Source organism: Camelina sativa, chromosome 16 (assembly GCF_000633955.1).
Source record: "Camelina sativa cultivar DH55 chromosome 16, Cs, whole genome shotgun sequence".
Taxonomy (NCBI): domain Eukaryota; kingdom Viridiplantae; phylum Streptophyta; class Magnoliopsida; order Brassicales; family Brassicaceae; genus Camelina; species Camelina sativa.
In genome coordinates, this window is record NC_025700.1 from 1,466,218 (window position 1) to 1,492,141 (window position 25,924).

The 25,924-nt window shown below is 35.9% G+C and overlaps 7 protein-coding genes, 3 long non-coding RNA genes and 2 other non-coding genes across 17 annotated transcripts; 8 read left to right on the forward strand and 4 right to left on the reverse strand.

Annotated features, from left to right (window-relative positions):
- TRNAA-CGC lies at positions 488-560 on the forward strand. Its single transcript has one exon. It is a non-coding gene; the product is annotated as a tRNA-Ala (tRNA).
- Positions 675-4,520, reverse strand: LOC104749227 (dynamin-related protein 1B-like). Its single transcript, XM_010470817.2, has 14 exons — positions 4,314-4,520; positions 3,932-3,995; positions 3,721-3,825; positions 3,518-3,622; positions 3,290-3,340; positions 3,131-3,192; positions 2,925-3,015; positions 2,582-2,646; positions 2,241-2,435; positions 2,044-2,163; positions 1,871-1,941; positions 1,510-1,786; positions 1,056-1,424; positions 675-981 (listed from the first exon to the last, which is right to left on the reverse strand). The coding sequence occupies exons 1-14, from the start codon at positions 4,440-4,442 to the stop codon at positions 853-855; spliced, it is 1,833 nt and encodes a 610-aa protein (XP_010469119.1). The 5' UTR covers positions 4,443-4,520; the 3' UTR covers positions 675-852.
- Positions 6,438-6,875, forward strand: LOC109129664. Its single transcript, XR_002035945.1, has 3 exons — positions 6,438-6,476; positions 6,646-6,731; positions 6,834-6,875. It is a non-coding gene; the product is annotated as an uncharacterized LOC109129664 (long non-coding RNA).
- LOC104749228 lies at positions 7,022-9,414 on the forward strand. Of its 5 annotated transcripts, none has more exons than XR_002035802.1 (12): positions 7,022-7,076; positions 7,179-7,229; positions 7,337-7,424; positions 7,487-7,551; positions 7,680-7,703; positions 7,809-7,886; positions 7,975-8,200; positions 8,387-8,488; positions 8,566-8,617; positions 8,721-8,794; positions 8,894-8,945; positions 9,209-9,414. It is a non-coding gene; the product is annotated as an uncharacterized LOC104749228 (long non-coding RNA). The 5 variants fall into 5 exon arrangements; XR_002035803.1 differs by having other exon boundaries at positions 9,222-9,414; XR_002035801.1 differs by lacking the exon at positions 9,209-9,414 and having other exon boundaries at positions 8,894-8,946.
- Positions 12,376-12,955, forward strand: LOC104749229. Its single transcript, XR_761350.2, has 3 exons — positions 12,376-12,465; positions 12,581-12,663; positions 12,761-12,955. It is a non-coding gene; the product is annotated as an uncharacterized LOC104749229 (long non-coding RNA).
- Positions 13,539-16,215, forward strand: LOC104749230 (40S ribosomal protein S27-2). Of its 2 annotated transcripts, none has more exons than XM_010470819.2 (4): positions 13,539-13,572; positions 15,303-15,404; positions 15,783-15,811; positions 15,916-16,215. In XM_010470819.2, the coding sequence occupies exons 1-4, from the start codon at positions 13,570-13,572 to the stop codon at positions 16,040-16,042; spliced, it is 261 nt and encodes an 86-aa protein (XP_010469121.1). In that variant the 5' UTR covers positions 13,539-13,569; the 3' UTR covers positions 16,043-16,215. The 2 variants fall into 2 exon arrangements, with proteins under 2 accessions (XP_010469121.1, XP_010469120.1); XM_010470818.2 differs by lacking the exon at positions 13,539-13,572 and adding an exon at positions 14,955-15,042 and having other exon boundaries at positions 15,916-16,197.
- TRNAL-AAG lies at positions 16,429-16,509 on the reverse strand. The gene has a single exon. It is a non-coding gene; the product is annotated as a tRNA-Leu (tRNA).
- On the forward strand, positions 16,612-17,516 carry LOC104749231. Its single transcript, XM_010470820.1, has 2 exons — positions 16,612-16,687; positions 16,784-17,516. The coding sequence occupies exons 1-2, from the start codon at positions 16,669-16,671 to the stop codon at positions 17,269-17,271; spliced, it is 507 nt and encodes a 168-aa protein (XP_010469122.1). The 5' UTR covers positions 16,612-16,668; the 3' UTR covers positions 17,272-17,516.
- On the forward strand, positions 18,706-19,802 carry LOC104749234. Its single transcript, XM_010470823.2, has 3 exons — positions 18,706-18,859; positions 19,000-19,206; positions 19,322-19,802. Exons 1-3 carry the CDS (start codon positions 18,829-18,831, stop codon positions 19,627-19,629), a joined length of 546 nt encoding a protein of 181 aa, XP_010469125.1. The 5' UTR covers positions 18,706-18,828; the 3' UTR covers positions 19,630-19,802.
- Positions 19,762-21,815, reverse strand: LOC104749232 (protein-ribulosamine 3-kinase, chloroplastic). The gene is made up of 9 exons (XM_010470821.2): positions 21,662-21,815; positions 21,307-21,460; positions 21,129-21,219; positions 20,958-21,032; positions 20,798-20,886; positions 20,584-20,702; positions 20,362-20,502; positions 20,207-20,283; positions 19,762-20,096 (listed from the first exon to the last, which is right to left on the reverse strand). The coding sequence occupies exons 1-9, from the start codon at positions 21,747-21,749 to the stop codon at positions 19,950-19,952; spliced, it is 981 nt and encodes a 326-aa protein (XP_010469123.1). The 5' UTR covers positions 21,750-21,815; the 3' UTR covers positions 19,762-19,949.
- On the forward strand, positions 22,144-24,151 carry LOC104749235 (peroxisomal membrane protein 11E). The gene is made up of 8 exons (XM_010470824.2): positions 22,144-22,368; positions 22,680-22,878; positions 22,982-23,056; positions 23,159-23,233; positions 23,339-23,419; positions 23,508-23,582; positions 23,664-23,837; positions 23,935-24,151. Exons 2-8 carry the CDS (start codon positions 22,687-22,689, stop codon positions 23,968-23,970), a joined length of 708 nt encoding a protein of 235 aa, XP_010469126.1. The 5' UTR covers positions 22,144-22,368; positions 22,680-22,686; the 3' UTR covers positions 23,971-24,151.
- LOC104749236 (F-box protein PP2-A13) lies at positions 24,242-25,924 on the reverse strand. Its single transcript, XM_010470825.2, has 3 exons — positions 25,276-25,924; positions 25,039-25,157; positions 24,242-24,891 (listed from the first exon to the last, which is right to left on the reverse strand). Exons 1-3 carry the CDS (start codon positions 25,600-25,602, stop codon positions 24,465-24,467), a joined length of 873 nt encoding a protein of 290 aa, XP_010469127.1. The 5' UTR covers positions 25,603-25,924; the 3' UTR covers positions 24,242-24,464.

Sequence of the window (25,924 nt, forward strand, 5' to 3'; positions counted from 1 at the left end):
TTTTTTTTTTTTTTTTTTTTTTTTTTTTTAACTTTGCTTATTTGAGGGGAAGAAGAAGAAGGCAGAGATGGGAGAGAGAATATGGTCGTAAACTGGACCAAGTGGGAAGTGGACTAGTCTTAATCTGAATCATTACTCATTAGGTATATTTGGTCAGGATGGTGCCACGCTCATCAACATCATCTTTTCTTCTTTTCTTTTTTTCATGGGAGGAGATATTGGAACAGAACTTAGAAACAAAGTCACCAATTAACCCCAAGTTCTTTCTTTACTTTAATTTTTTAAACTTTCATTATTGTGGTACGAACCTTTACAGCTTCAATGAGTACCAATCACACAAACAAAAAAAATATTTATTATTTGGTGACAAGTTATCTTTTTTCGCATGCAAAAGAATTTAAACATATTCAAACAATCAAACCTATTGGAGTAACGGAACAGAAAATATAGATATATGTTTAAATTATACCGGAACATAAGACAACATGGGGATGTAGCTCATATGGTAGAGCGCTCGCTTCGCATGCGAGAGGCACGGGGTTCGATTCCCCGCATCTCCACAATTTTTGTGTTTTGTTTTTTGACCGCCTCATAATTCATAATTCTTCTTGTCTAGTTCTCGCGGTTGATTGAAACAGGAGACTAGGAGAGCTTCACATCTATTTATTTTTGTAATAATAATTTGATCAACCATACTCCTGCCCCAGTTATCCTCCTCTTACAAAACTTATTCAGAATCAATGTCAATTCCAACAAAAAATAAAAAGACAAAAAGAGAAAAAAATGAAGAAGGAAACGTATCCTAAATGAAACAAAAAAATGGAGTGTGAAGACTGAAATAAAGAGGCCTCTCTACTTGGACCAAGCAACTGCTTCAATATCCGTCTGAGCACTTCTATACAACTCCAGCCTCTTTGCAATTGAAGTTCTTCGCTGCTGAACCGCAGGATCCTCATCCAACAATTTCGACAATTTGCTCATCTATTTTCAACACCAAACCATTTTACTCATATGTTAATACAATTGTCAAATTGCTCATAACGGCTGTTGTTTACCTCTTTCTGGCCAAGTTCGGTGAAGAAGAAGTCAAGAAGGCATCGTTTTGCTTCACGGACTTGACAGTAAACAATGGATTTCGGAATGGAGTTTCTCAACCCAGCGCAGACCATGTTCACATAAGACAACACATTCGAACCGATTCTTCGGAGATAAGCATCGTTGTATCTGTCGAATATGGAATGTGTCGGATTCCCACCTTTTTCAGAGTCTTGTGGGAGTTTCCTGAAGAACTCGACCGTTAGGTAACCAGACTCCATGTCCACTAGTAACAGAGTTGCTTTCCTGCTCTCATCTCTCATTCGATCCAATGAATCCACGGCTGCACCTGATACTTCCACTCTAAGCGTTGGATATTGTTTCAGTTCCTGTCGTGATGTTGAAACAGATAATCATGGGTCAAAAGTGATTATCATTTTGAACTCTGTTGAGACCTGAAAGAGATATTCTTACAGATGTTTCGCCTATGGATTTGTGGATAAGATCCTTGAGAATAGAATGAACCGCATCGACAGCTGCTTCAGCAGGGCCTCTAATGGAGACTAAGCATGATTCTATGAGACGGCGATATCCTTGTTCAGGAGCTATGAGATGCGGTTGATATCCATCAGCTTCAGTGATCAGCTTCCGTACATTTTCCATGGAGAGATGTTTGTCGAATTGCAGCCTTTTGATGGCAGCTGGGAATTGATTGTCGAACACAGAATTTATCTTTTCACCACCTGAGCGCCTGTGAGGTTGTTAGTGGTAAATTGGTAATCATAAAGCCAGAAAATTGCATTAGAAACAATCCAGAAACATGCGGGTGACTTACGTGCCATCGAGGTGTTCTTTAAAAGTTTGATCAAAGGCACGGCAAATTTCCATGATCATATAAAGTTTTCCCTGCATTCAAGAGAATGAGTATTAACAAAGGAGGGAATTGAAATGAGAGAAGATTCCGTAGAATGAAAAGCAAAAAAATTCCTAAAGATATAAGATCCTTACACCAGCATCAGCTGCTACAGGCTTGCCAAGACGGCTTAGCTCTGTCTCTAACTCAGAGATTGTCTTTGTGATAAGAGACTGAAGTCCTGGGATTCTCGACTTGATAACAACTTCTAAATGCTGAAAAAGGTATAGCTAGTTTTAGAGCAACTACCAAATATTTTATGTTAGAAGCTTCATATACAGAAACTATATACCTTAGAGAGCATTTTTCCTAAATATTCTGAACCCATTCTCTCAGTTAAATGTCTGTATTCGGAGCTAGACTGGAAGTAATCACGTTCACGCCGACGAGCAGCAATCATATCAACACTTTTATTGATGTCAGCTTGAGACCGGTTTACAACACCAACCCAAGGATATCTTAATTTGTATCCCCTTCCTTCAAGTATCTGAAATCTCCAAACATATATAGAAAAAATTTAGGGACAGTTAAATATTTACTCACCACTATTTAGTGAGATTCTCATATTTAATCTTCATTGTGTCTTTTTCATATTGCACTCAAAGATAAATTGTTGTCTGAATAGAAACTTACATCAACAGCATTAGTGCCTTGGTCCATGAGATCAATTTTAGTTAAAACTCCAAAAGTCCTGTCTCCTGAGAACAACAAGTACAACGAAGCAACATGAATCAATCAATTCAAAATAATATCAAGATATATTCGTTGCAAGGATCATCGTCTTCGTTTACTATAGATAATTTCATAATAAGATTACCACTAGGCACCGACCACGCAACTCAATCATATATACAAAGCGCCATAGAACTTAAACCATATTTACTATGTCCCAGTCGCTTATAACCACAGAAAAAAAAACTCGAAGTGAATTCAGAGAGCAGTTGTATCAAAATATAAAGAGGGAAGAATCCGGCACCTTTTGGATCAACTTCACGAGAGATCTTAATGGCATCAGATGTAGCAAGATCCTGATTTGCAGGGGAAATAGCTAGTATGATGCAGTTGGGCTGTCAAAAAATGAATGATCAATCTTCGTTACTTTGCTTGAACACACAACCCTTAGAGAATAGGAAAGCATCATTATTCTACAGTTGTATTCTGCTACACACAAATAATAGTTACCTTCTCAATAAACGATCTGACCATGTTCTCGATGTCTTGAACAATGCTTTCAGGCTGACCATCTAGAACAGCAATGGCACCAATTTTTCATTAATGTTTGTCAATAAAGAGGACTTGGGTTGTGGGATATCATGAGAAGACAAAGACTAGCTCACTTACCAACAGCTACCTTTGTCAGCCCAGGAAGATCGACAAGTGTCAAATTCACAACTACAAACATTAAGGAAACAAAATTGTCAAGTATGGGACTGGAAGATAAATGGGAAAGATGGTAGAAAACATAAATTTGGAAGGATTTCAGACCCTGTGTACAAGATCTGGGACTCCTAAAGCATGTTTAATTTACTTTCTTGATGCAAATGTAGGAAGTAGAATTGCTTCTCTTACCATTGGGAGAGAAGATACTGAGATGAATTGGAACTGTAGATATCACTTTGCTGCTGCGACCAGTTTCACGATCTGTCTCGTCCGAGATCTCCTGCCTCACAGCAGCTACATATATACCAAGAAAGAAGAAATGAATATGTGCACCTAATAATAAATAAGATATTGCAAAATAAAGAGCATCTCTTCTCAAACAAGAAATATACCAAAATCGGAGAACTTCTTCTTGGGAAGATGCATAAACTTAGCATACTCTTTGCCTTCATCAATTCTATGAAGCTGCAGGACAAGAGGTCTACGTGTAACAATCCCTACATGGAAGACATTGTTTGTTGTTCTAAGTAACTAGAGTATATCATGAGATGAATCAATATACATTTTTGATCTGTTGATATATATAAATCTAAACAAGCTTACCAGCTCCACGAGGTAGAAAGTCTTTTCCTACAACGCTCTCTAGCACTGAAGACTTTCCAGAACTCTACAATTCCCATCAAATCAATTGGATTGGTTACACACATTGCATTAAAAAGCAAAAAGATCTCACTAAATTGAATTAAAAGGATCAAAAAATTCACATTGGTCTCAGATCATGATTTTGGATTAAATCAAATCAATCAACGATTCATTCAAGGGGAAGATAGTAGAGGATAACCCCAAATGAGATCAGATTATTTCGTGGCACTGAAACCCAAAATGTACGTGTACCGGTGTACGGAACCGAGGAGGCAATGCCTAAGATCTAAAGAATCACCGATTCAAGAATTCATCAAAGAAATCATGGGAAAGAGATCCAAACCTGACCACCGACGACGGCGATTGCAGGCAATGAGTCCCAGAGAGTTGGGAGGGAGCTACCTTCGCCGTGATCTCCCAGAGCCGTACAAGCTCGCTGTATCTTGTTCACAAGCGCAATCAAACTCTCCATAACGAAATAACCAAATAAGCTGTCTCCGGCGGGGTCCGTACCGTACGAGGAGGAGAAGAGAACGCCACAAGATATATAACCGCGAGAAGACCGTTGAATATTATTTTTCCCTCAGAAATATATATATATAAGCCAATGATTCATAATACCCAAAATACCCCCGTTGAATAGTCAAACCTGATACGAAGGACCAAGGCCCATAATTATTAGCAGAAAAAACTCATGCTTTGAGTATATGATTTTGGCTTTAAGATTAATTTGGCAAGAAGTTAGAATTGTCATTAATATATATATATATATATATATTATAGAGTATATGATCTTTTATGGTTAGAGACATTAGATAGTGAATTATAGTTTTTTTCTTTGTTATTTCTGCCAATTTCTCTAAAAAATTTAGAAGAAAAAAACATGTAAAAGAAAAATATAATACAAGTGTCGCACAAAAATCCGACGACTTCATATATATTGTTTGAAAGTAATTGGACTAAAAGAATTTGTGTGGGCTGGCTTGTTTGTTTTGGTATAATATATATTTTAATAACATGAGACACTTATTATTTTTAGTTTAGTTAGTAGATTTGCATTGTTTATTAGATGATCATATATACAACCTTGATTTCATTTTATAGTGGTGGGTTCCGTGATAATATATAAAAAAAAAAAGAATGAAGGAAATAGCTAACTCCTATTGTCTATTGAAAAAGTCAGGCACAAAATGGAGGTTGTATTTAGTTATTTATTAGGTAATATCCGGTGCATATGCGCAGATTGTTATATTAGTTATGTTAATTCATTTTAGGTTAGTAAAGATGGTTCTATTATTATTTTTCTTTTTTTATTGTTAAGTGATTGCTTAATTTACCTTATGCGAGATCGGGAGTTCATCATGTCCACCATGGTACGAGTAGCCCCTCTTCATCATCATCGATGAAGAAACTACAAACACACAAAACAAAACAAAAAGATCAAGTCTTTGATATATATAACCAAACACTTAAAGTCTCTTCAACAAAACCACCAAATCCATAGCCCTTAATTAAGAGCAAATCCAGTGGTCGTTCCTCAACCAATTTCTTATAAAAAAAGAAAAGAAAAAATATTTAAAAAGTAAGAGAGAGAATATAGGAGAATACTCAAATTGCTTATTTGAGAACCGGTTCTTTACCTATATGTACATGTGTCTCTTTAGTAGTGGTCAAATTTTAATAAAAAATTAAAATGTTGTCATATAATTAAAATATGTATATTTTTTTTTCTGAGTAACGATTGTCCAGTTGCACCATTGGATTTGCTCTAAATCTCTGTTTTTAAGGTTTTCAAAGGTAATCATTACCATGGGAGATCGGTTCAAGTCCATGGGAGATCGGGATCATCCGAGACACTAAAAACAAAAAAGAAGATTAAAGGAGCTTAAATCTCTGATTTTCTTCTCAAAACACGACAAAAAAAACGAAACAGAGAAAGCATAAACATTACCACCAAAGCACCCACCGATACGTCCGAGTTCACCACCATTACGACGGGACGAGATCACTGTAAATAAGATGAAAAAGAAGATTAGTCCGAATGGGTTTTCAAAGATTAGTCCGAATGGGTTTTCATTGCAAAGAGGAGAAAGTACAAAACACAAAACAAGAAAAAGATCAAGTCTTTGATATACAAGCAATCTCCTTTTTCTCCTTAAAACACAAAAGACAGAAACGACACATAAAAGACAGCTTAAACAAAACTCACTACCATTGAAGATCCTCGAGATTTGATCAAGTCCATAGCCATGAGAAACTACAAACAAAAAAGCTAGATAAGAAACATTTAAAGCACGAAACATTAAAAGGTTAAACAAAACAACCAGATCCATAGCCCTTCATCATCATAGCTCAAAGTCTCTGTTTTTTTTTTACGAACACAAAAGACAGAAACGACACATAAAAGCCTAGATAAGAACACCTTTACGAATCATGCGGTAAATCATCATAATCCGGACAGTCTATGGGCAACTTTGACATTCCAGTCGCTCATGTTTCTGGCCAGGTAAAGGTTCCTATCTTAAATGATTTCTCAAAGAATTGAGTTGCCCTTTTTCGTACTTAATATATATGAACAGCCTGTGATACTTGATTACTTAGGGTTAATTATTTGTGAAATTCACTTATTACACTGCAGCCAACCATGTTTCATCTAATTCTCTTATATTGTGCAGCAGCAGCAGCTGATTCGAGATGGTTTTGAAGAATGGACAAGTTTCATAACCAAGTATTATTTGCGCATTGCCAAACTGTTGAGCTGGTGAGTTCTCTTATTCGATTTCCACTACTCATTAATCAGTTTGAATTTTCTGTATGTAAAATTGAGATTAATTATTGTGTCTCTGGATTTTATGGTTTGGAGTTGTGAGAAAGTTACAAGGGATGTAGCAGGACAACAATTGCCTCTTGCGTTTAATCCGTGTGCTTGCTGTTGCTGGTGCAGAGGTAAAACGAACACTTTGATGCAATCATCTCTTTTCTTTTTTATTTAAATGACAGAGAGAGAAAGTAACTTTAGTGGATCTTAATTATGCATTTTGTTTTGATGTTGCAGGACAACAGCTGGCTCTTGCGTTCAATCCGTGTGCTCGCTGTTTGTGCAGAGGTAAAAAGATCCCTTTGGTGCAATCATCTCTCTCTTTTTTTTAAATGACAGAGAGAGAATGAAACTTTAGTAAATCTTATGCATTTTGTTTTGATCTTGCAGGACAACTGTTGGCTTTTGCGTTCAATCCGTGTGCTCGCTGCTGGTGCAGAGGTAAAAAGAACTCTTTACTGCAATCATCTCTTTCTAAAAAAAATTATATAACAGAAAGAGAAATAAACTTTAGTGGATCTTATGCATTATGTTTTGATGCCGTACAGGATGGGACTTTGAATGGCCTAGCATGCATGAAAACGTTGCTAAATGAGTCTCGGGCACATTCATCAGTCAATAGCCTAACATATTCAGGTCTGCTTTAACAAACTCATAGCTTAATGAATCTGCAAGGATCTCATTTCTTACTGTTGCAGGAATTTAATCTTCAAGCAATGGAAAGGGCTAACCAACATCCATAAACATCTTCAATAGCTTCACCGTAAGTTTTTAATCAAGTATTATGTATTATGCTTCTTTTCACCCCTAGAAAAGTTGTTTGTATGCATAGAGCACTTGCTTTCATGCCATCTAATATGCCTCTGTTTTCCTGCAAAATAATGATTGGAGGCTTGTAGCCCTGTGAACAAAAAGGTATACTAAAGTGGTGTAGTTTAGTATTCTGACACCCAAATGTGATCTCACGTTTCTCTCTTGTAATAGGTGTTTTTCATCTGTTGATTGTCTCACTAACTGCAGGGAAACGAGTATTGCTCTGACCTGCTTCAAGATCCTTAATTTGAATTCACGCACGACTCCTGCCAGTGGCTTGAATGAGTATATTCCCTCGAATCACTTTCATTTTTAATTTGAATCAGAATCTTTGATCATTTCGTTTCTGCTGATTTGGTGCCTCTCTTTACAGATGCTTGACTACAATGTACGTGGCGGTGAGAGGATCCTCTCTCAGACATTTCATCTAAACTTAATCAAATCACATCAAATACTTGTGCGTTCTGTTTTTTTTTTCTGCAAGGAATCTCAATCGTGGTCTCTCCATGGTTGATAGCTACAAGCTGTTCAAGCCAAGCCAAGACTTGACCGATTAAGGGACTTTCATTTTGTGTGCTCTCAGGTGGTGCATTGAATGGGTAATTCCGTTTTTTACTCTCTCTTTGTCTCAGTCTCTCTTTCTCTTTCATCTCAATGCTCATTTTATCTTTTGCATTGCAGCTTCAAGCTATAAGAGATTCTTTTTCCCTACTTCTAGTTAATGTTGTAATGTTACGAGGAGTCTACTAAATATCTCTGTTGAACTCGTCATGATTTATCTGCAGGTTGTTCCAGGATATGGACACCATGTTCTGCGCAAAACTGATCGAAGGGCAAAGAGAGTTTTTGCCTAGAAGCATTTACCTGATGACCCTGTTTTCCAGCTGGTACTTTCTTTTTTCCTTCTGTTTTGTTTTGCTCTCAAAATTCTATCAGTGGCTTACAAATCCTTCCTACTCTGTAGGTGTCAAAGCTTTACGAAGTTGTGCCACCCTGTTCTCACCGAGCTTGGAAAGGTAGTATCTCTATCATTTCTAGTATAACAGGGGGATCGTTTCTTGTAATGGATTACGTTGAAAGTATGACAAGGCTTGAGAATGCTATGATGGCTTGTTATAGGTGAAGAACCCGTGACCAAGTGTTGATGCTCACAGTGGGGTCTTGCTGGACTACTATGGTCGAACCGAAGCAAGGTAAGAAGCATATATCTCTTTTAAAGTAACATTTCGCCTGAAGATAGTATTTCGCCTGAAGGTAGTACTCACAAATACCTAATGTTGTGCGTTTTGTAGGTACTACACCGTTCTCTTTGGTGTTTGAAGGAGTCGTGGCATCTGCTCTCAGGTATATCTATATTTTACTTACACAATGAGTAAATAAAGAAAAAAGGAAAAAAAAAATCATCAGAAGGCATTGAACGACAAATAATTTAACTGTCCAACTATCAAAAAGTATCAAACCGGTTATTCGATCAAAATCTTTTACTTTTAACGAATTAGCCAGAAAATTGGAATTCGAGTTAAGAGAAACCAAAAAGTGTATCATCTCATCCCCATTGTCTAATTTGGCTCCTTAACTGTATCCACCTGAAACACACATAACCTCAGATTTACGCTACAGTGTGCCTGCATCAGATTAGAGTTATGAACAGAGGACACAAACCTCATTGAGGTGTTGAGCAGACTTGGATACAGTGTGTTGTTTCATTGATAATAAGGATACGTGTGTATCACTTCTAATGTTTTTGTGATTAGTGGATCTTTTAAAAACCCGTCTTTCAGTCCTAAAAAACTAATAAAAAAGAGAGAACTAATGCCCTTTCGTCAAAGTGTATATAGTGTACGTGTCTATTATTACAAATTAAATATAAATTAACTTTCTATTGTCAAATTCGATGGTCATGGCCGGTTCAACTGGTTTTTCATCGCAACCAATTCATTCAAATTATCTATCGGATTGCGACGTTGGATATTTCTTACACACTGGGTTCGCAATAATCACTATTTCTACCTTTTCTAACGAAGAAAAATATAAAGTTATGGTTCTATAATACAAATTTGATTATGAAATACGTATATGATATATATGTATGTACGTCTCAACAACACTACGAGCAAGGTGGAGGATCTTCGGTGTTCAAATATTACTATTGCGTGACTATTAGTAGTAAAAAGACTTTCTATTAGGGGAATTAATTAGTAAAAGACTTATCTTGATAGAAAAAAAATTATCTTGAGAGCTGGTGCGCTTGTGATTTCCCCAAATGTTCCAACCTTTTGAAGGGTAGAAAAAGTATAAAACTTGTGAAACGGTAACATTTTAAATATTTGAATTATACAAAAGATCGACAGAAAACGAAAACGAATTAATTTTTAACTTGAGTGCGTTTACGATTTCCCATGTTGTTTAAAAACGTTTTGATTTGACCTGAGAGTAGGAAAATATGAACGTTGTGAAACGGTAACATTTTTTGACCGTTTCAATTTAAATATTTTTGTTGAAAAAGTTAAAATACTCCAGTCTATAAATACTCTTTCTTCGGGCAGAAATCTTAATCCGCTTATTCGGTTCTTTACTTACAAATGTCAAATACACTCTGTTTATTATTCTCTTTGTTCTGTTGTTCTCAACTCAACTTATCTTATATATCTCAACATCCGAGAGAAAAGCAAACACAAAGGCATCATCGTCATCTTACAGGTAAAATAGTCTCTGTTAATTACCCCTGTTCGTTATCTTCCAAATATTTTGTTCACGGAGTTCAACCAAAATTTCAAATGCTATGGTTTTAGAATCCATTTATATACCTTGTTGCCTTTAACTTTAGTGATGAGAATCTATCAAATAAACTGTTGTTCTTTAGATATACACATCTTTTAGTAAACTGATTTATATATGTGTGTCGTTAATTATATATATAGCATGCTATCTTGAGTCATGACTTCAGTGGTGTGAAATCAATTATATCTTGAAGCTCTCTGTTTTTTTTACGTCAATATATATGTTTGTCTAAAAAACGTAGAATGGGTTTATAATTTTTGTGAGAAAACAAAGAAAGATTGGTTTTAGTGTTTTCCTTTTTATTTTTGCTGGATTTTTTGTACCGGACATCATTTGTTGACAAGCGGAAATTAAATAAAGATTGAAGTAATGAAGATTGATTTTGATTTTGCAGAGGGTGTGTCTATAATGCAAAGTGACTGTGTTTGTCCGAGAGCTTCCCATCTTCTGTTGGCCAGCCTTTTGAAGTTAAATCCGACTATCCGACTGTGTATGTAAATGCAACATATGATTTTTCTTATGAAAAGATGTATATACATGTATGTCTAGGGTGTGAATGTATGAATTATGATGCATAATATAGATGTATGTATAGGGTGCGTCACATGCATAAAATATCGATGTATGTATAGGGTGCGAATGTGTCGCATGCATCTACATATAGATGTATGTGTAGAGTGTGAATGTGTCGCATGCATAAAATATAGATGTATGTGTAGAGTGTGAATGTGTCACATGCATAAAATATAGATGTATGTATAGGGTGCGAATGTGTCGCATGCAACATATAGATGTATGTGTAGAGTGTGAATGTGTCGCATGCATAAAATATACATGTGCACGCGTAAGACAAACGAAAGACGAAAACACACAAAATGATTAAAACGGACGGACATGAAACGAACGCTCTAGCCGAAGCACACACACACACACACGACAAAACCGCCCGACGATGTCTCACGATGAGCGCTAGACTTATAACATACAAAAAAAATTACCTAACTGCCAAAAGCCAAACGATTTCTAACGAAACACATAAAAAATATTGTAAGTGTGAAGCATTATCGCTAAACGAAACACATAAAAAACAAAACCAAAAATGGCCAGACGAAATACACAAGAATTACACTTTAGTGAAAATTACAACCACACAAAAAAAATTACATATGAAAAAGCCGATCACAAAAAAAAACACAAAAACAAGGGCAGACGAAACACAAACCCATTAGTTTAAAAAAATGTGAATGAACAAGTTGTACATTTTATAATTTGTTTATTTTAAGTTGAATGGATTGAATAAATTTTTCAACCTTAGTGAAATTAAATGGTGTTTTTCAGCCTCTTAAATTGTACAACAATTTTATATCATTATAGATCTTTTCAAATAAATTAAGGTTAGTCAATTATTATGCTTATATCTATTAGTGAAAATATATGCTAATATGCCTAATATGCGTCCATTCAAATTATATTAAGAAGCTATATATATATGTATATGTATATATATATTATAATGTTTTTAACATATATTAACCATCATGCTTTATCATCATGTTCATGCGGCATGAGTCACATGGGAGATTGTTGTGCGGATTGAATCTCATCCGTCGACTTTGATTCTAAGGCTGAAAAACAAACGGTTGTGATTCTGTGTCATCGCCCTGATTTCCGGATTGGGTAGGTAATGGGCATTATAACAGCGGCCTTAAGAGCCCAAAATCTGAAAAGTTCGGGTACACTTTTTTACTCGTTCGATTGATTCTTTCTTGATGGTGCCCTGTTAAATTGGTCGGGGAAGTTCATGAAAATATATATAGTGATTTCGATTATGGTTTCTCTGTTTTAAGTACTGATTTATAAAGTAATGATTTTTTTGGATTGGGCGAAATTAGAATTGACAATCCCGGTCAGCTCTTGAATCAATTGATAGTGAATGAGAGATTCTTCTATTTGGTTTTATAACATGAATCATATGTGCTTCTTGAATCTTGATCCTTGATCCTGCAGTGGAGGTTTAGAATTGCTCTGTGACTCCGTAAAGATTCATAAAGTTAACATCAACTTCCCTAATGAATCAGATATCGTAAGCTTGTTGTCTCTCTCTCTCTTTTGATGATTTTTAAATACCAACAACCAAAGAGTTTCTTCTAAGCTGCTCACTGGTGTCTCTCTCTCTTTTTACACTGTTTTATATATAGTTGACAATGAAGGATTTGCTTTCATGGGTTCGTACCAATCTGATCAAGGAAAGACCTGAAATGTTCATGAAAGGCGATACTGTGTAACAGCTTCTTTTTTCTTTTTTTTTTTTTCTTCTAGCAAGAACCCTGCAGGTTTAATAACAATAATGGTGTTTTGGGATCCATGATAAAATGCAGGAGGCCTGGAGTTCTCGTGCTGGTTAACGACTGCGACTGGGAGCTTAGCGGCCAGCTCGATACAACATTAGAAGATAAAGATGTTGTAGTCTTCATTTCTACTCTGCACGGTGAATGAAATATTGATATTATTATTAAGCCAGCAATCATTCAGAATGATTCATTCTGCTCTTTTCCAACAACTTGTGATGAACAACATTCCTAACAAAGCTTTAATATAATCTCTGGCTCATTGTTATTTTTGAGTCATATGCTGCAACCACATCATTTGTAATTGAGGGAATATGAACCTCTACATACCAAAAGAATATTAGGAGAACAGATTATCTTATTGATTGACAAAAATAATTACTAATTGTCAAAGAAAAAAACCCTAAAATAATTACATAAAAAATATGTTGAAGAAATAATTTTACTATACAAAATACTTTCTTTGGATTTTCTAAAAAAATGATGAGTCTCTCTTTTTTGTAAAGTATTAAATAAATGAAAATTAAAGAGAAAGTAAAAAAGCCTTAGTCTAAATAGGTCCCTAAAGGTCCAATTATCGTGTTGGTACAAAATCTCTACATGGCCTAATGGTTTAGGCCCATTAGTACATTAGTAGATTTTAATTGACCAAAAAAGGTCCCTAATGTAATGTTAGGTCATATGTAATAACCTAATTTATTAGGCCCATTAGTACATTAGTATATTCTAGAAGATTTCTAAATGGCTTGATCTCCAAGTTAACCCTAACAATTGAGTAACCCCCTTATATAAATCTCTCTCGCCTATCGTTGCCGTCGTCTCTTGAGATTCTTGCGAAGATGGTTAGTTCTTTCACACTTGATTCTCTCCATTTACATGTCCTGATTTAATATTGTTTATAGAAAATATATGAATCCTTTTTGTGATATTCGGGTCATTCATGACCTCTCTTTTTCCATCACGTAGGGCAAAATTATTAGGTTCTAAAACGGAATTAGCTAAACTAGAGTGTGGTTTTGTGATTACTGTATATTGAGTTGTTGCAAAATTAATTATATATTTTTTTTGATATGTAACAGGTTCTTCAAAACGATATCGATCTGCTTAACCCTCCTGCTGAGCTTGAGAAGAGGAAGCATAAGCTCAAGCGTCTTGTTCAGTCTCCCAATTCCTATTTCATGGTACTGATGCTGATTTGTATAACCTTTCTTTTTCTTTAGAACTTATAGAAACCATACTCATGTGATTAGAATTGCAAGTATATATGGAGTTTGTGAATTTGATTTTTTTTAAATCAAAATCCCTAGTTTTGATGATCTATCTAGACCTTGTTTGGAGTGTGTCTTAAGTTTATCAACACAACTTTTTTTGTATTCTGACTGTAGTTTATGGTGTTAAATCTTTGTAAATGAATTTGAAGCCTTTTGCTTCTTTATAGAATCCTGAACTCTCTGTTTGGAATTCGTATAGTTCAATTTTTGTATATATATATATATATATATATATATATACTCTCTCTCTCTCTCTTTATGGACTCTGATATTGTTGTTTGATTTTGACTGTAGTATGTGAGGTGCGAAGGCTGCTTCAACGTGTAAGATCTGAAAACAATCTCTCTTCCTTATATATAGAAACGGTTACATAGTTGACTTATTAATGAGTTTTATGTTTTTATATTATGGCAGTACGACTGTGTTTAGTCACTCACAGACGGTCGTGGTGTGCGGAAAATGCCAGAACGTTCTATGCCAGCCTACTGGAGGAAAGGCGAAGCTCTCAGAAGGATGCGCTTTCAGGAAGCTTGTTAATTGATCTACAAGGAAGATTGATAAAGAGTTTAACATAATGAATCAGTTATCATAAGCTAAGCTTGCTTGTCTTTTTTTTTTGATGAATTATTATTTTAGATACCGATCAGTTTTGTGTGTTTCTCCTCTTGTTACCTTGTTTCATTCATTCGAGTTGATGATTATAATGAATTTTTGCCTTTCATATGGATTATAAAGCTAAAAATGATTTCCTAAAAAATCTTATTACTACAAATAATTTTATTTATTTTCCAGCGTGTATCTCTTGAAAAATATGATGGTTCATTTATTTTTATATATATATATATATGTAAATAAAATAAAATAAAAAAGAAACAGAAAGTAAAGACTCTAGTTCAATCAGAGGGTTCGGAAAAGGTTAAAAAAGACTTGTGGTGTTTATATATATAAAGCGTTAAAGTAGTAACCCTAGAAATCTCTCTCGCCTGTTGTTGCCGTTGCTGCTATCTTTCGCCGTCGTCTCTTGAGATTCTTGCGAAGATGGTTAGTTCTCTCTCTCTCTCTCTCGCTCTCTCGCACTTGATTCTCTCCATGTTCTACATGTCCTGATTAGATTTCGAGTCTCGCTAGAGTTTTTATTATGTTTCTCTCCGTTTTTGTGTAAATTCTCGTTTGATCTCTTCTTTTATAACGCAAGGTTGAGTCTAGGATTATGAATACGGAATTAGCTGATTGTAAGTGTGGTTTGGTTTTGTCATATCGATTGATTTTGTTTGCTGGGAATAACTTTGATGTGTAAACAGGTTCTTCAAAACGATATCGATCTGCTTAACCCACCAGCTGAGCTTGAGAAGAGGAAGCACAAGCTCAAGCGTCTCGTCCAGTCTCCAAACTCCTTCTTCATGGTAACGATAGTTTGAATCCTTTCTACTTCTTCTTAGAATCAAATCTCTATGATTAGAATTGTGAATTTGATTTTTTTTTGTTTCTGATGATCCCTTTTTTGGAGTCTGATTGTTTACAACCATCTGTATATGTGACATCTTTTTGAGATTAAAAACCAAATCTCTCTGTTTAGAATTGTAGTTAAGTGTTTTAGGTTTAGCTGCACTCTGAATGTAGTAGTAGTTGTTGTTGTTAAAACATTTGGCAATGTGCTTATGTATTTCGGAACCCTTTTGCTGCTTTAGAATCTCTCTGTTTTGTTTTGTCTATTTCAATTTCAGTCTGATTCTCATTTACCTGTCTGATTGTTGTTTCGTTTGTTGTTTACTTTAATGTAGGATGTGAAGTGCCAAGGCTGCTTCAACATGTAAGCTCCGGAAACAGTTTTTGTTTTTTCATTCTTTTCCTTTGACATTACATAGTTTAAAGAACATACAAAACTTATTGGGTCTGTTTTTTTTGGTGTCGCAGTACTACAGTCTTCAGTCACTCGCAGACTGTTGTGGTATGCGGAAACTGCCAGACAATTCTGTGCCAGCCTACAGGAGGAAAGGCGAAGCTCACTGAAGGATGCTCTTTCAGGAGAAAGGGAGATTGATTCGAGCAATCCCCAAATCAAATCAAAAGCCTTGTTACTTTTTTTTTTTGTTGTTGTTTTTGTTGTTATGAATGCTTGTTGGTGTTTGGGATTTATCTAGTTACTACTACTATTGATGTCTGGATTTTATAAAAAGTTTTGGATTTTTAAGTTAATTGTTTGAAAAATTACTACTTTTACGATTGCATTCTGCATTCTAGAGAACCTATGGGCTCCCAGAAGCGAACCAAAGCTTACGTTGATGATTTGAACATTGAAGTTACATAGTTCCCTTGCGTATACGGTATACAATCTGAGCATCTCAAGATTTAGGAAAAAATATAAAAGATATAAGGAGAAATTTACAAAAATGATGTGAGGAATGTTTCCAAAAAGAAAAAGATAAATGTTGACAGTGGGATTTGAACCCACGCCCTTTCGGACCAGAACCTTAATCTGGCGCCTTAGACCAACTCGGCCATATCAACGTTTTGTGATAAAGAATCAACCTTTACGTACTTGACCTTTGACACATCTTGCCCATTTCTTTTTAAGCCCCCACCCCCAACTAGACAGAGAGCTATAGCTCTTCCTTTCCATCGACAGTCACAGTCACAGATCTAAACCCTAACTCTCTGGTCGATACCATGCCTTCCGTGACCAGTGGTAAGCTCTCTTATGGGATCCAATCAAATTTGTACTCTCTCTGTCTCTGTATAATACATTTGTTTCCCCGTTTTCTGACTAAAACCCATTTGCCAGAGACTAAGATAGGGGTCTTCTGGGACGTAGAGGATTGCAAACTCCCTGATGGTCTCCAGCCTGATTCGGTTTCTTGGAATATCAAATCAGCTCTACAGAGACAAGGTTATGGTCGTAACAATGTGTCAATCAGAGCTTATGGTGAGAAGCACAACAAGTCCAAGGATGAGCTTCTCCTCGATGATATCATGTTCTTACCCGCTGGAGATGCAAGTGCGAGATGTAAAAGGATGGTGGCTGATATTGATTCATGGGCTTTGAACAATCCTGCGTCGAATTTGATGGTCATCTGTCGATGCAACATGGATTTCGCCACTTTTCTCAAAGATTTGAAAGCTAGAGACTTTCACATTCTAGGAGCAAAGCCAGATAACGCACCGCCAAATTGCAGCGACTGCAGAATCACGTTGGACGAGCTTTTCACTCAAGCATGGATTTGGGAAAGCCTATCATCAGATGGAGGAGGAGACCCTATCGCCAGAGCTTAGTCATTTTGGAAACTAGTAACTAACTAGACTTCTTTTTACCTATGCCTTTTGTTTAAGTTGTTAGTTATTGGAAATGTTTAATTTCGTTTGTGTATTCTCTCCCTTAGGTACGAAAACCATTAAGTTTGATGTCAACATGTATTAGAGACATAGGTTGAACAGAGTCTATGCTTGACCAAAGAGATTTGTGTTTGTGTCTCTCAGTTTGAACAGAGTCTATGCTTTCTAAGTTTCTATGCATAAAGAGCCACCTTTAATTCTTGTTGGTATATTTGCATCTCCAAGTTCTGCATCCATTGTGCTTACTACTACCAATCAAATCATACCTTCTTTAATCTGTTCCATACAGTTTAGGAGTTTATAACAAACAACTAGATTATGATCCACGGTACACCGCGGGACAATTTTTTTTGATTTTTTTATTAATATACTATTTTAACACTAATTTTGCAAATGTATGCTTTTGTTAATTTTAGTGATTTAGTATAAAATTCATGGTATACCGCACAACAATTTTTATTTAATAAAATCTTAATTAAATCAGTTTTATTCGACATATTTTATATTGGTGTTGTTAAAATAGTAAAATAAAGATTTAACCCGTATTAAAGTATCATATTAATGATATTTTATTTTTTAATATTATCAATTCAATCATGTAATGTCATATAAACCGTCATGTCATATAACTCGTTTGTGTTATTTTGAAAATTCAATATGTTTAAATATTCATAATTTTAAACTTTTTATTAAGTTTAGATATACCAGTTATAAATTATAAACTTCTTAAAATTATATCATTTACTATATACAGTAAATTTACTATATATGTATGTTGAACACACACTTTTTATATTAATTAAGTAATATATGTTCGTTTAAACAAAATTCAAATCACAATATATACAGGAAAAATACACATTTTATTAACTTGATGTATTATATGATGATTTACTACATTTAAAATTTAAAATAAAAAAAAAAGATGATAGGAAAATATTTTATTTAATATGAAATAAATTTTCTAAAATATATATATTATTTATAGAATATTATATATATGAATATTTAAAATATTTTAATTATGTTTAGTTATAAAGATAGTAGAGATAATTAACTAAATTTGTTTGGATATAAATATAAGCATTAAATGATATTAAATGCAAAAACTTTCTAAAAAGTATTTTTGATCAAAAACTGTTCCAAAAATACTAGTATAGATACATAAAATACGATTAGTTTCAATGGTGCAGAGATGTTGTACTTTATTTGTATAGAATGAACAAAAAGAGCCCATTAACTTTGTTGTATAGAATTCAACTTTGATGTGACAACTTATTTAAAGCCAAAACGGAGCCCATTACTCTACAGTCTCCTCTTGTCCTCTACCAAAGTTGAAACATGCTTTTTCGCCAATGCTACTTTGTCCCACATCGCTTGTAAGAGAGTATGATTTAGACCCAAACACACTAGAAGTTTCTATTTGTTTCTTGTCCAGAAGAACTGAAGAAGTCTCTCTCGCAGTCGCAGCAGTCCCAGTCTTGGTCACTCGAAACCATGTCTTCCTCCATGACCAGCGAAAATGCTGGTAAGCTCTCCTCTTTCTGATGGTCATAGTACGGGTGTGGGATCTAATAATTAAATCGTATTATATATTCTTTCGGGATCTTTGTTGTTAGTTACATTTTCCCGTTTCCTGACTTTAAAAAAAAAAAACCTTTTAACCAGAGGCTAAGAAGATATGCGTCTTCTGGGACGTCGTGGAATGCCCAATCCCTGATGGTCTGGACCCTGATTCGGTGTATCGGAACATAGAATCAGCTCTCGAGAAAAAAGGCTGCCTTCCTCGTAATGTGTCAATCAGAGCTTACGGTGACAAGAATCATGACTTGATGGATGAGTTTCTCCTTGCTAACATCATGTTCTTACCTGCTGGTGACTCTCTCTCTCTCTCTCTTAAAAACCCTCTTTTCAAAGAGACACATCCCTTCCTTTTTATCTTTTTTTACTTACAGATATGTGTCCGTACCGTTTAATATGTGGGTTTCAGGAGATTCAATGGCAAGATTTAGAAGGATGGGGCACGATTTTTTTGGCTGGGGAATCAATAATCGTAACTCAAGTTTGATGGTAATCTCACGAGACAACACGGAGTTCGCCTCTTCTCTCAGAGTTTACAAAAAGACCGGTTTCAACATTCTCGTAGCACAGCCAGAAAACGGTATCGAAAGATGTCCCAACTGCAGAAAGCCTCTGGAAGAGATTATCACTGATGAATGGCTTTGGGAAAGCCTATCTGCTGGAGGTGACCCTACCTCCACAACCCAAGAGAAGCTGACCTCTTCAGTTACTAACTAACTAGTTTTGTCTTAACTAGTAAAGTAGTAGGTGCTGAGTTACTGGAACTGTTTAGAACTCTCCCATTACATTACCCCATCACCTATGTACAACCACATCATCTGTTTAAACCCATGATGTATTAGAGAGATCTTTCTTCGTATAAACCACCTATGATCCTTAAGGTAATCTCTTACATACAATTCAGAATACATCAACTCTGATTAATCTCAAGATTCAAACTATATAAGTTGTACACGGGAAAAGCCACCAACAAAACACAAACAAACATATATACCCGAGCTTATATAAGCTGCTTCCCCTCATCATCTTGTCCCTTTTTAAGCTTTGAGCATCCGTAGATAATCATCAATGATCGACATCGCAGATGATCGATAGCCCGAGCCAAACAGGTTATAATGATTCAAGTAATGATACAGCAAATACAGATCCCTCCTCTTTTCAAAACCCGGTTGTTTTGGCATTACCTTGAGGGAGTCAAAGAAACAAAAACAGGAGTTGTGTAATTTAAACAAACAAAGCAGCTGGACTTGGTTGATACAGAAACTGAGAGATAATGAAGAGTGTGCTGAACCACCTTGAAATAGGCATTGTAGAAAGATTCTCCGAATCCTGCGCACCACGACATTCCAAACTCCGCCTCGTTATGCCCATCTGTGGAGGAATGAGATCAAAACGGTGCTTGAAAATGGTATGCATATCAATCAAGAATTTAAGAATGAAAGATCATACAGTAACAGGCAGGATCAAGAATGACAGGCTCGCTGTTCTTGTCGTATGCGATATTCCCGCTCCAGAGATCACCATGTAACAAGCACGGTTCTATGACAACATTCTCAAAGAGAGATGCCATGTTCTGTATCAGTGTATGACCTGTTTAAGATAATTTTTTCAAATGTTACTAAACAACAACTCTCCGCAAAGTTAAGAACAACAGAGAAGTGAGAAAGAAACCTTTCTCATAAATTGCAGAGTCACCATACTGATCCCTAGCTAACGTTAGCTGGTAACCCAGTCTCTTATCACCATAAAACTCAATCCAATCTGATGACCAAGTATTGATCTGTGGGGTACTATAATAGGCACATTGCATCGTTAAATTTGTGAGAGAATACATTAACTCACTCAAAAAGGGAATAAGATTTGATAAAAGTAGGACTCGTTCCACCTGCCAATAGTGTTGTCAACCTCAAACCCGAAGCCTTTAGAAGATTTCCCGGCTTTATGCATCTCAGCGAGCTTCTTTCCTAATTCAGCCTGATGACTAACACTCATGAAACCGAAGTTCTTAACAGTGGCTCATAGTTTATTAGATTCATCAGTATCACCTGGTAGCCTCTTGATCCCCCAAAATCTATAAATTCCATGATGATATAAGATCCACCAGTTGGCAATGCCCCAACCTGTTTAACAAATTTAAACAAGAAGAACCTATGATTAGAGATATCAAATAAAGATATGTATATCTACTACAAAGTAAAAGAAAGTATAAAACTTGCTTTGTGTGGCTTGGGGACACGGATTGTACTGGTTTCATACATAGCCTCAAGACCAAGAGCCTCTCCCTCAAACATGGCAGGTCCAATACTCCTAAGACCAGTGTTTACAAACAAAACAATTGTGAATATCAGAAAAGGTCAAAAGTGATATGCTTAGAAAAATACAATCTTTGTTCACCTGTTAGTTTTAACAAAGAAAGAACCAACATCAGTCTGGTAATGACTAGCGAGATTAATACATCCACCACCAACAGAACCAATCTTTGTGATCTGAGTAGCTTTCCCTTCTGTAAGTATCCATTGACGAATTGGATCCTCACTCATTGCAGTCACTAAAACAAAACCAATGAAACAGGTGAAATTTTACATTTTGATATTAATTCCTTAGTCAGTGAAATTCAAATATTGTAGTAAGAACAAACGATAATCCAAAATCTACAAAAACCCATCAAACACAGAGAATGAGAATTTGTTAAATCAAAAACGGTAACTAAATTTTCTATTTTGAGAACAGAGAAAATATAAAAACTTACTAGCAAAATTTATTCTGGGTCGAGAGAAGTTGCAAAGAAGAAGATTTGGTCGAGCAGAGAAGCAAATACTAAGAGACGCCACCGCCATTTCCTTCTTCTTCTTCTTCTTCTCCGGCTTTGGTATTCTTCTTCTTCATGTGGCCGTTATTCAAAGCTTGTTCCAGGATTCTGTTTGGACACAAAGACTATCTTAATCCTAGTCTTGTATAACTCATGATATTAAAAAGGGCTTCTAAAGGCCTGGCCCATTAAGTTAACAAAACGTTGCGTATTATCCTTCCTCGATAGGTGTGCCTCGTGTGTGTCGCACGCGCGTAGGGATATAATCAAATGTATGAGGCTTGTGGTGTACACGGTACGTTTAACCCGATCGAACGGTCAGAAATTAACAAAGCACGAGATTAGATCGTTGATTAAAACGGTCCGTTTTGTTAATTTATGAATTTATAAAGAAGAAAGAATAATAAAAAGAGGGATGACCAAACACGTTTATAATCGTAAGTTTCTTTCTATCTCCGATGACGCAAAACGAGGAAGAAAAAAGGACATTATAAGTAAGAGAAGAGAAGAGAAGAGCTTCACCATGTTCCAAAAACTAAAAGCACTAAATCTCGGATCCCCTTTCCTTTAAAGTTCGATATCTTTCTCTCTTTTGTTGTATAACTCTCTCTCTCCGGGGTCGTCGTCATCGAGAGATCATAATATAGGTAACACAATGGAATCTCAATTTCTGTTTTATTTTTTTCGCATGCCTTATGGATTTGACCTTCTTTTCATTTCGTAAACTTGCTAATTGCATTGTTGTCTTTAATCTTTGTGGTTGCTGATGAAGTTTTTTATTCGTGGCTTTGCAAAAATTTTAATTAAAAGGGTGAAGTTTTGTTATTGTAGTAGGGATCATATACTAGCCTCTGTTATGGACTCTGTTTCTTGAATTTGTTTCATAGTTTAGTTCGAGCTCATGTCATAGTGTATTACTGAATCTTGGCTTTTGTGATGGTGGTTTTTTTTGGGACAGAGAAAGCATGACTACTTTAGACTTGTCCAGAGCCGAGCTTGCTCTTATAGTCCTCTATTTAAACAAAGCTGAAGCTAGAGATAAGATATGCAGAGCTATACAATATGGTTCCAAATTCTTGAGTGGTGGGCAACCTGGTACTGCTCAAACTGTTGACAAAAACACCAGCTTGGCTAGAAAAGTTTTCCGTCTTTTCAAGGTGATCAGTCCCCTCCTATTGTTTTAGATTTGGAATTGGCTTCATTGGTTCTACCTTATTGTGTTGGATTTCTGATTGGAAGCATGGTTTCCAAAATGTGCAGTTTGTCAATGATTTTCACGGTCTTATCAGTCCTGTGCCTAAAGGGACTCCGCTTCCTCTTGTCTTACTTGGGAAGGTGCCAAAGATATGTTGTATTTTTTACAACATTTGTTCATATGTATCTTGATTTGATTCAGTCTTTAACTTTTGGTTTTTGTTTGTTGGTTGACCGTTTCAGTCCAAGAACGCTCTGGTGTCGACCTTCTTGTTTCTTGATCAAATCGTCTGGCTTGGTAGATCAGGCATATATAAGGTTAGATAAGTTTCAAGGCAACAATCCATTTTGGTCTCTTGATGTTTCATTTTAACTCTTTGAGTGTGTGACTCAAGATTATCACTTTGCTCAATGGAATCGCAGAACAAAGAACGAGTCGAATTGCTTGGACGTATATCACTTTTCTGCTGGCTTGGATCATCGGTTTGTACAACTGCAGTCGAGGTTTTTTGTTAATCTCCTCTTTCTTGACATTTTGATTTTCCCACATATAAACATTAATTCGATCTTGATCTTCTCATGTGTGTACCAGATCGGTGAGCTTGGAAGGCTCTCTTCATCTATGAAGAAGATGGAAAAAGAACTCAAAGATGATGAAAAGCATCATGTAGGAACCCTCCTCTGTAAACTCTCTCGTCTTTCTTCTTCTATATTTATAAAAACTCATTCCCTTCATATAAAAACGCAGGATGAGCTGTATCGTGCTAAGCTGCAGAAATCAAAAGACAGAACTCTAGCATTGATCAAATCAAGCATGGACTTTGTTGTAGCCATTGGTTTGCTTCAGTTAGCTCCGAAGACGATTACTCCTCGTGTCACTGGCGCTTTAGGGTTTACCACCTCGCTTATTTCTTGTTATCAGGTAACCTTTTTCTTCCTTTCCATAAACTCACTTCCAAGTTCACATCTTTTTAGTCCGATATCTATAAAAAAAAAATCTTTCTTTGGTAACCACACAGTTGCTTCCGTCGCGCCCCAAGTTCAAGACACCTTGAAGCAAGAAGAAGCTTGTTCTCTAGGCCTTCAGAATAATTGTTTCATATTTATTTGTAAACCTGCTGTGTTCTGGTAATTTCAGGCTGTTGTTCCTTTGAATGAATCTGCTTTGCAACTCTTAAAATAAGATTGAATATGATACTTCTTTAAGATTCTTGAATACAGAAATTTGAGTTTGTCTCTGATGTTGAACAAGACTATGTTTTCTACATAGTAGAAGTAGATGCATTCCCTATGTTCACTGTTTATGTTTTAAGCAACTTCTGCATATAAAAGAAGTGTTATGATCTCTAAATGGGGGGAAAAAGTATTTACAATCACGACGACCTTGTAACTACAGACAAAACTAAAGACAACCCAACCATGTGTACACAAGTTCCAGATCTGAGACTGAGAATACACTCCCAGATCACGGAAAAGCCAGTATAGTGAACGTTTCACTGAAAAAAGATTCTCTCACCCTTTACAACAATCTCACTCTATATCTACAAAACTATTCTGATCCAATGACTTCTTTTACATATTCTTTAGGTAGTATGAAAACAGAGTCTATGCATAGACCACCTTTCGTGTGAGTACAATCGATTTGAGTCATGGAGAATTTGATCCCTGTTGATATATCTGGGTTTGTCACTTTAAAATCTCCGACGTGATAGTGACTCCAGTTCCCAGGGTTGTTGTTCAGATAGCACTGTGAAACAGCTTGTTGGTTGTCTGAAGTGGCGAGCTGAAACCTAACAGGTTTAATGTCCCATCCATGAATGTGTTCTGAGTTGCAGATTCTCCTTCCAAGCCTCTTTGATGTTTTACCGAGCTGGATACGGAAGAAGAGACTGTATGTTCCAGACGGAAACTGGATCTCAAACTCTCCTCCTACTTCAAACCACCATATCTGTTGAACATATGCAACTGACTGGAACCTGCATATATACATATCGGAACAGATCACTCACTGATCACAAGTAATTCAAGACTTGGATTGAGTCAACAATACAAGGGTCAATTCAAGAAACGAAGATGGGTCAAACTGATGAAACTACATCTTTGATCGTAAAGTTTGAAAATACCTGGATTCATCTGTTGGGAGATGACTCCAGTATCTGCGATCATCAATTCCAGTAATCCTTAGTGACTTTGAAGAAATAGATAAACAAAGACGACCCGTGTTCTTATCTATCCACAATTCCTGCTCAAACATTAAAAAAAAAAAAATTGAAAGTTAGAAACTTTGTTTTTCTCAAACATGTAAAGAGAGAGAGAGAGAGAGAGAGAGTTGTTGTTGCAACGGGGACGAAATTACGAACCTTTGTGCCACCGTCGAAGAGATTAGGCCGGCTAAGCTTGGCATAAAGATCTTTCTTTAGTAACTTCCTCAGAGTAATTTCATCAAACACCTTCTGTGCAATAACACGATAATTCGAAGGCAGCTTTAGTTCCCATATGAAATCAGCTGAAGAAGCGCGACGGAACACCTTGCTGAGACGAGCAAGCCTGCAAATCTCCGGTGGATCAAGCCGCGTCATAATCAACGCAACACAGTTCTCCGGTACATCCACCAATCTGGGTTTTCTTGAGTAAACGTCATCGTTCCGATCAAACTCCGGGAACCCACCTGAGATATTGGCGCCCATAATCACGTCCCAAAATAAAAACCTTAAATTTGCATGGCCGCGGAGAATCGAGAGAACTAATTCATATGACAGGACTTTTAAACCAATCGATTGACGAAAACTCAAAAAAAAAACACACACACACACACAAAAAAAAGGAAGCTTTTTTTTTTTTTTATTGTTTTTTGTTCTTGGGTTTACTTATTTAACTTCTTTCTTATACGATTATGAACATACGGAGGAGGATACAAAATACGAAAGCAAAACTTTATTATATAGAAGAAGATGAATTTTAATGTTTCACAGTATGTATGGTTTTGTGGAAATAATATTCAAAGGTCAA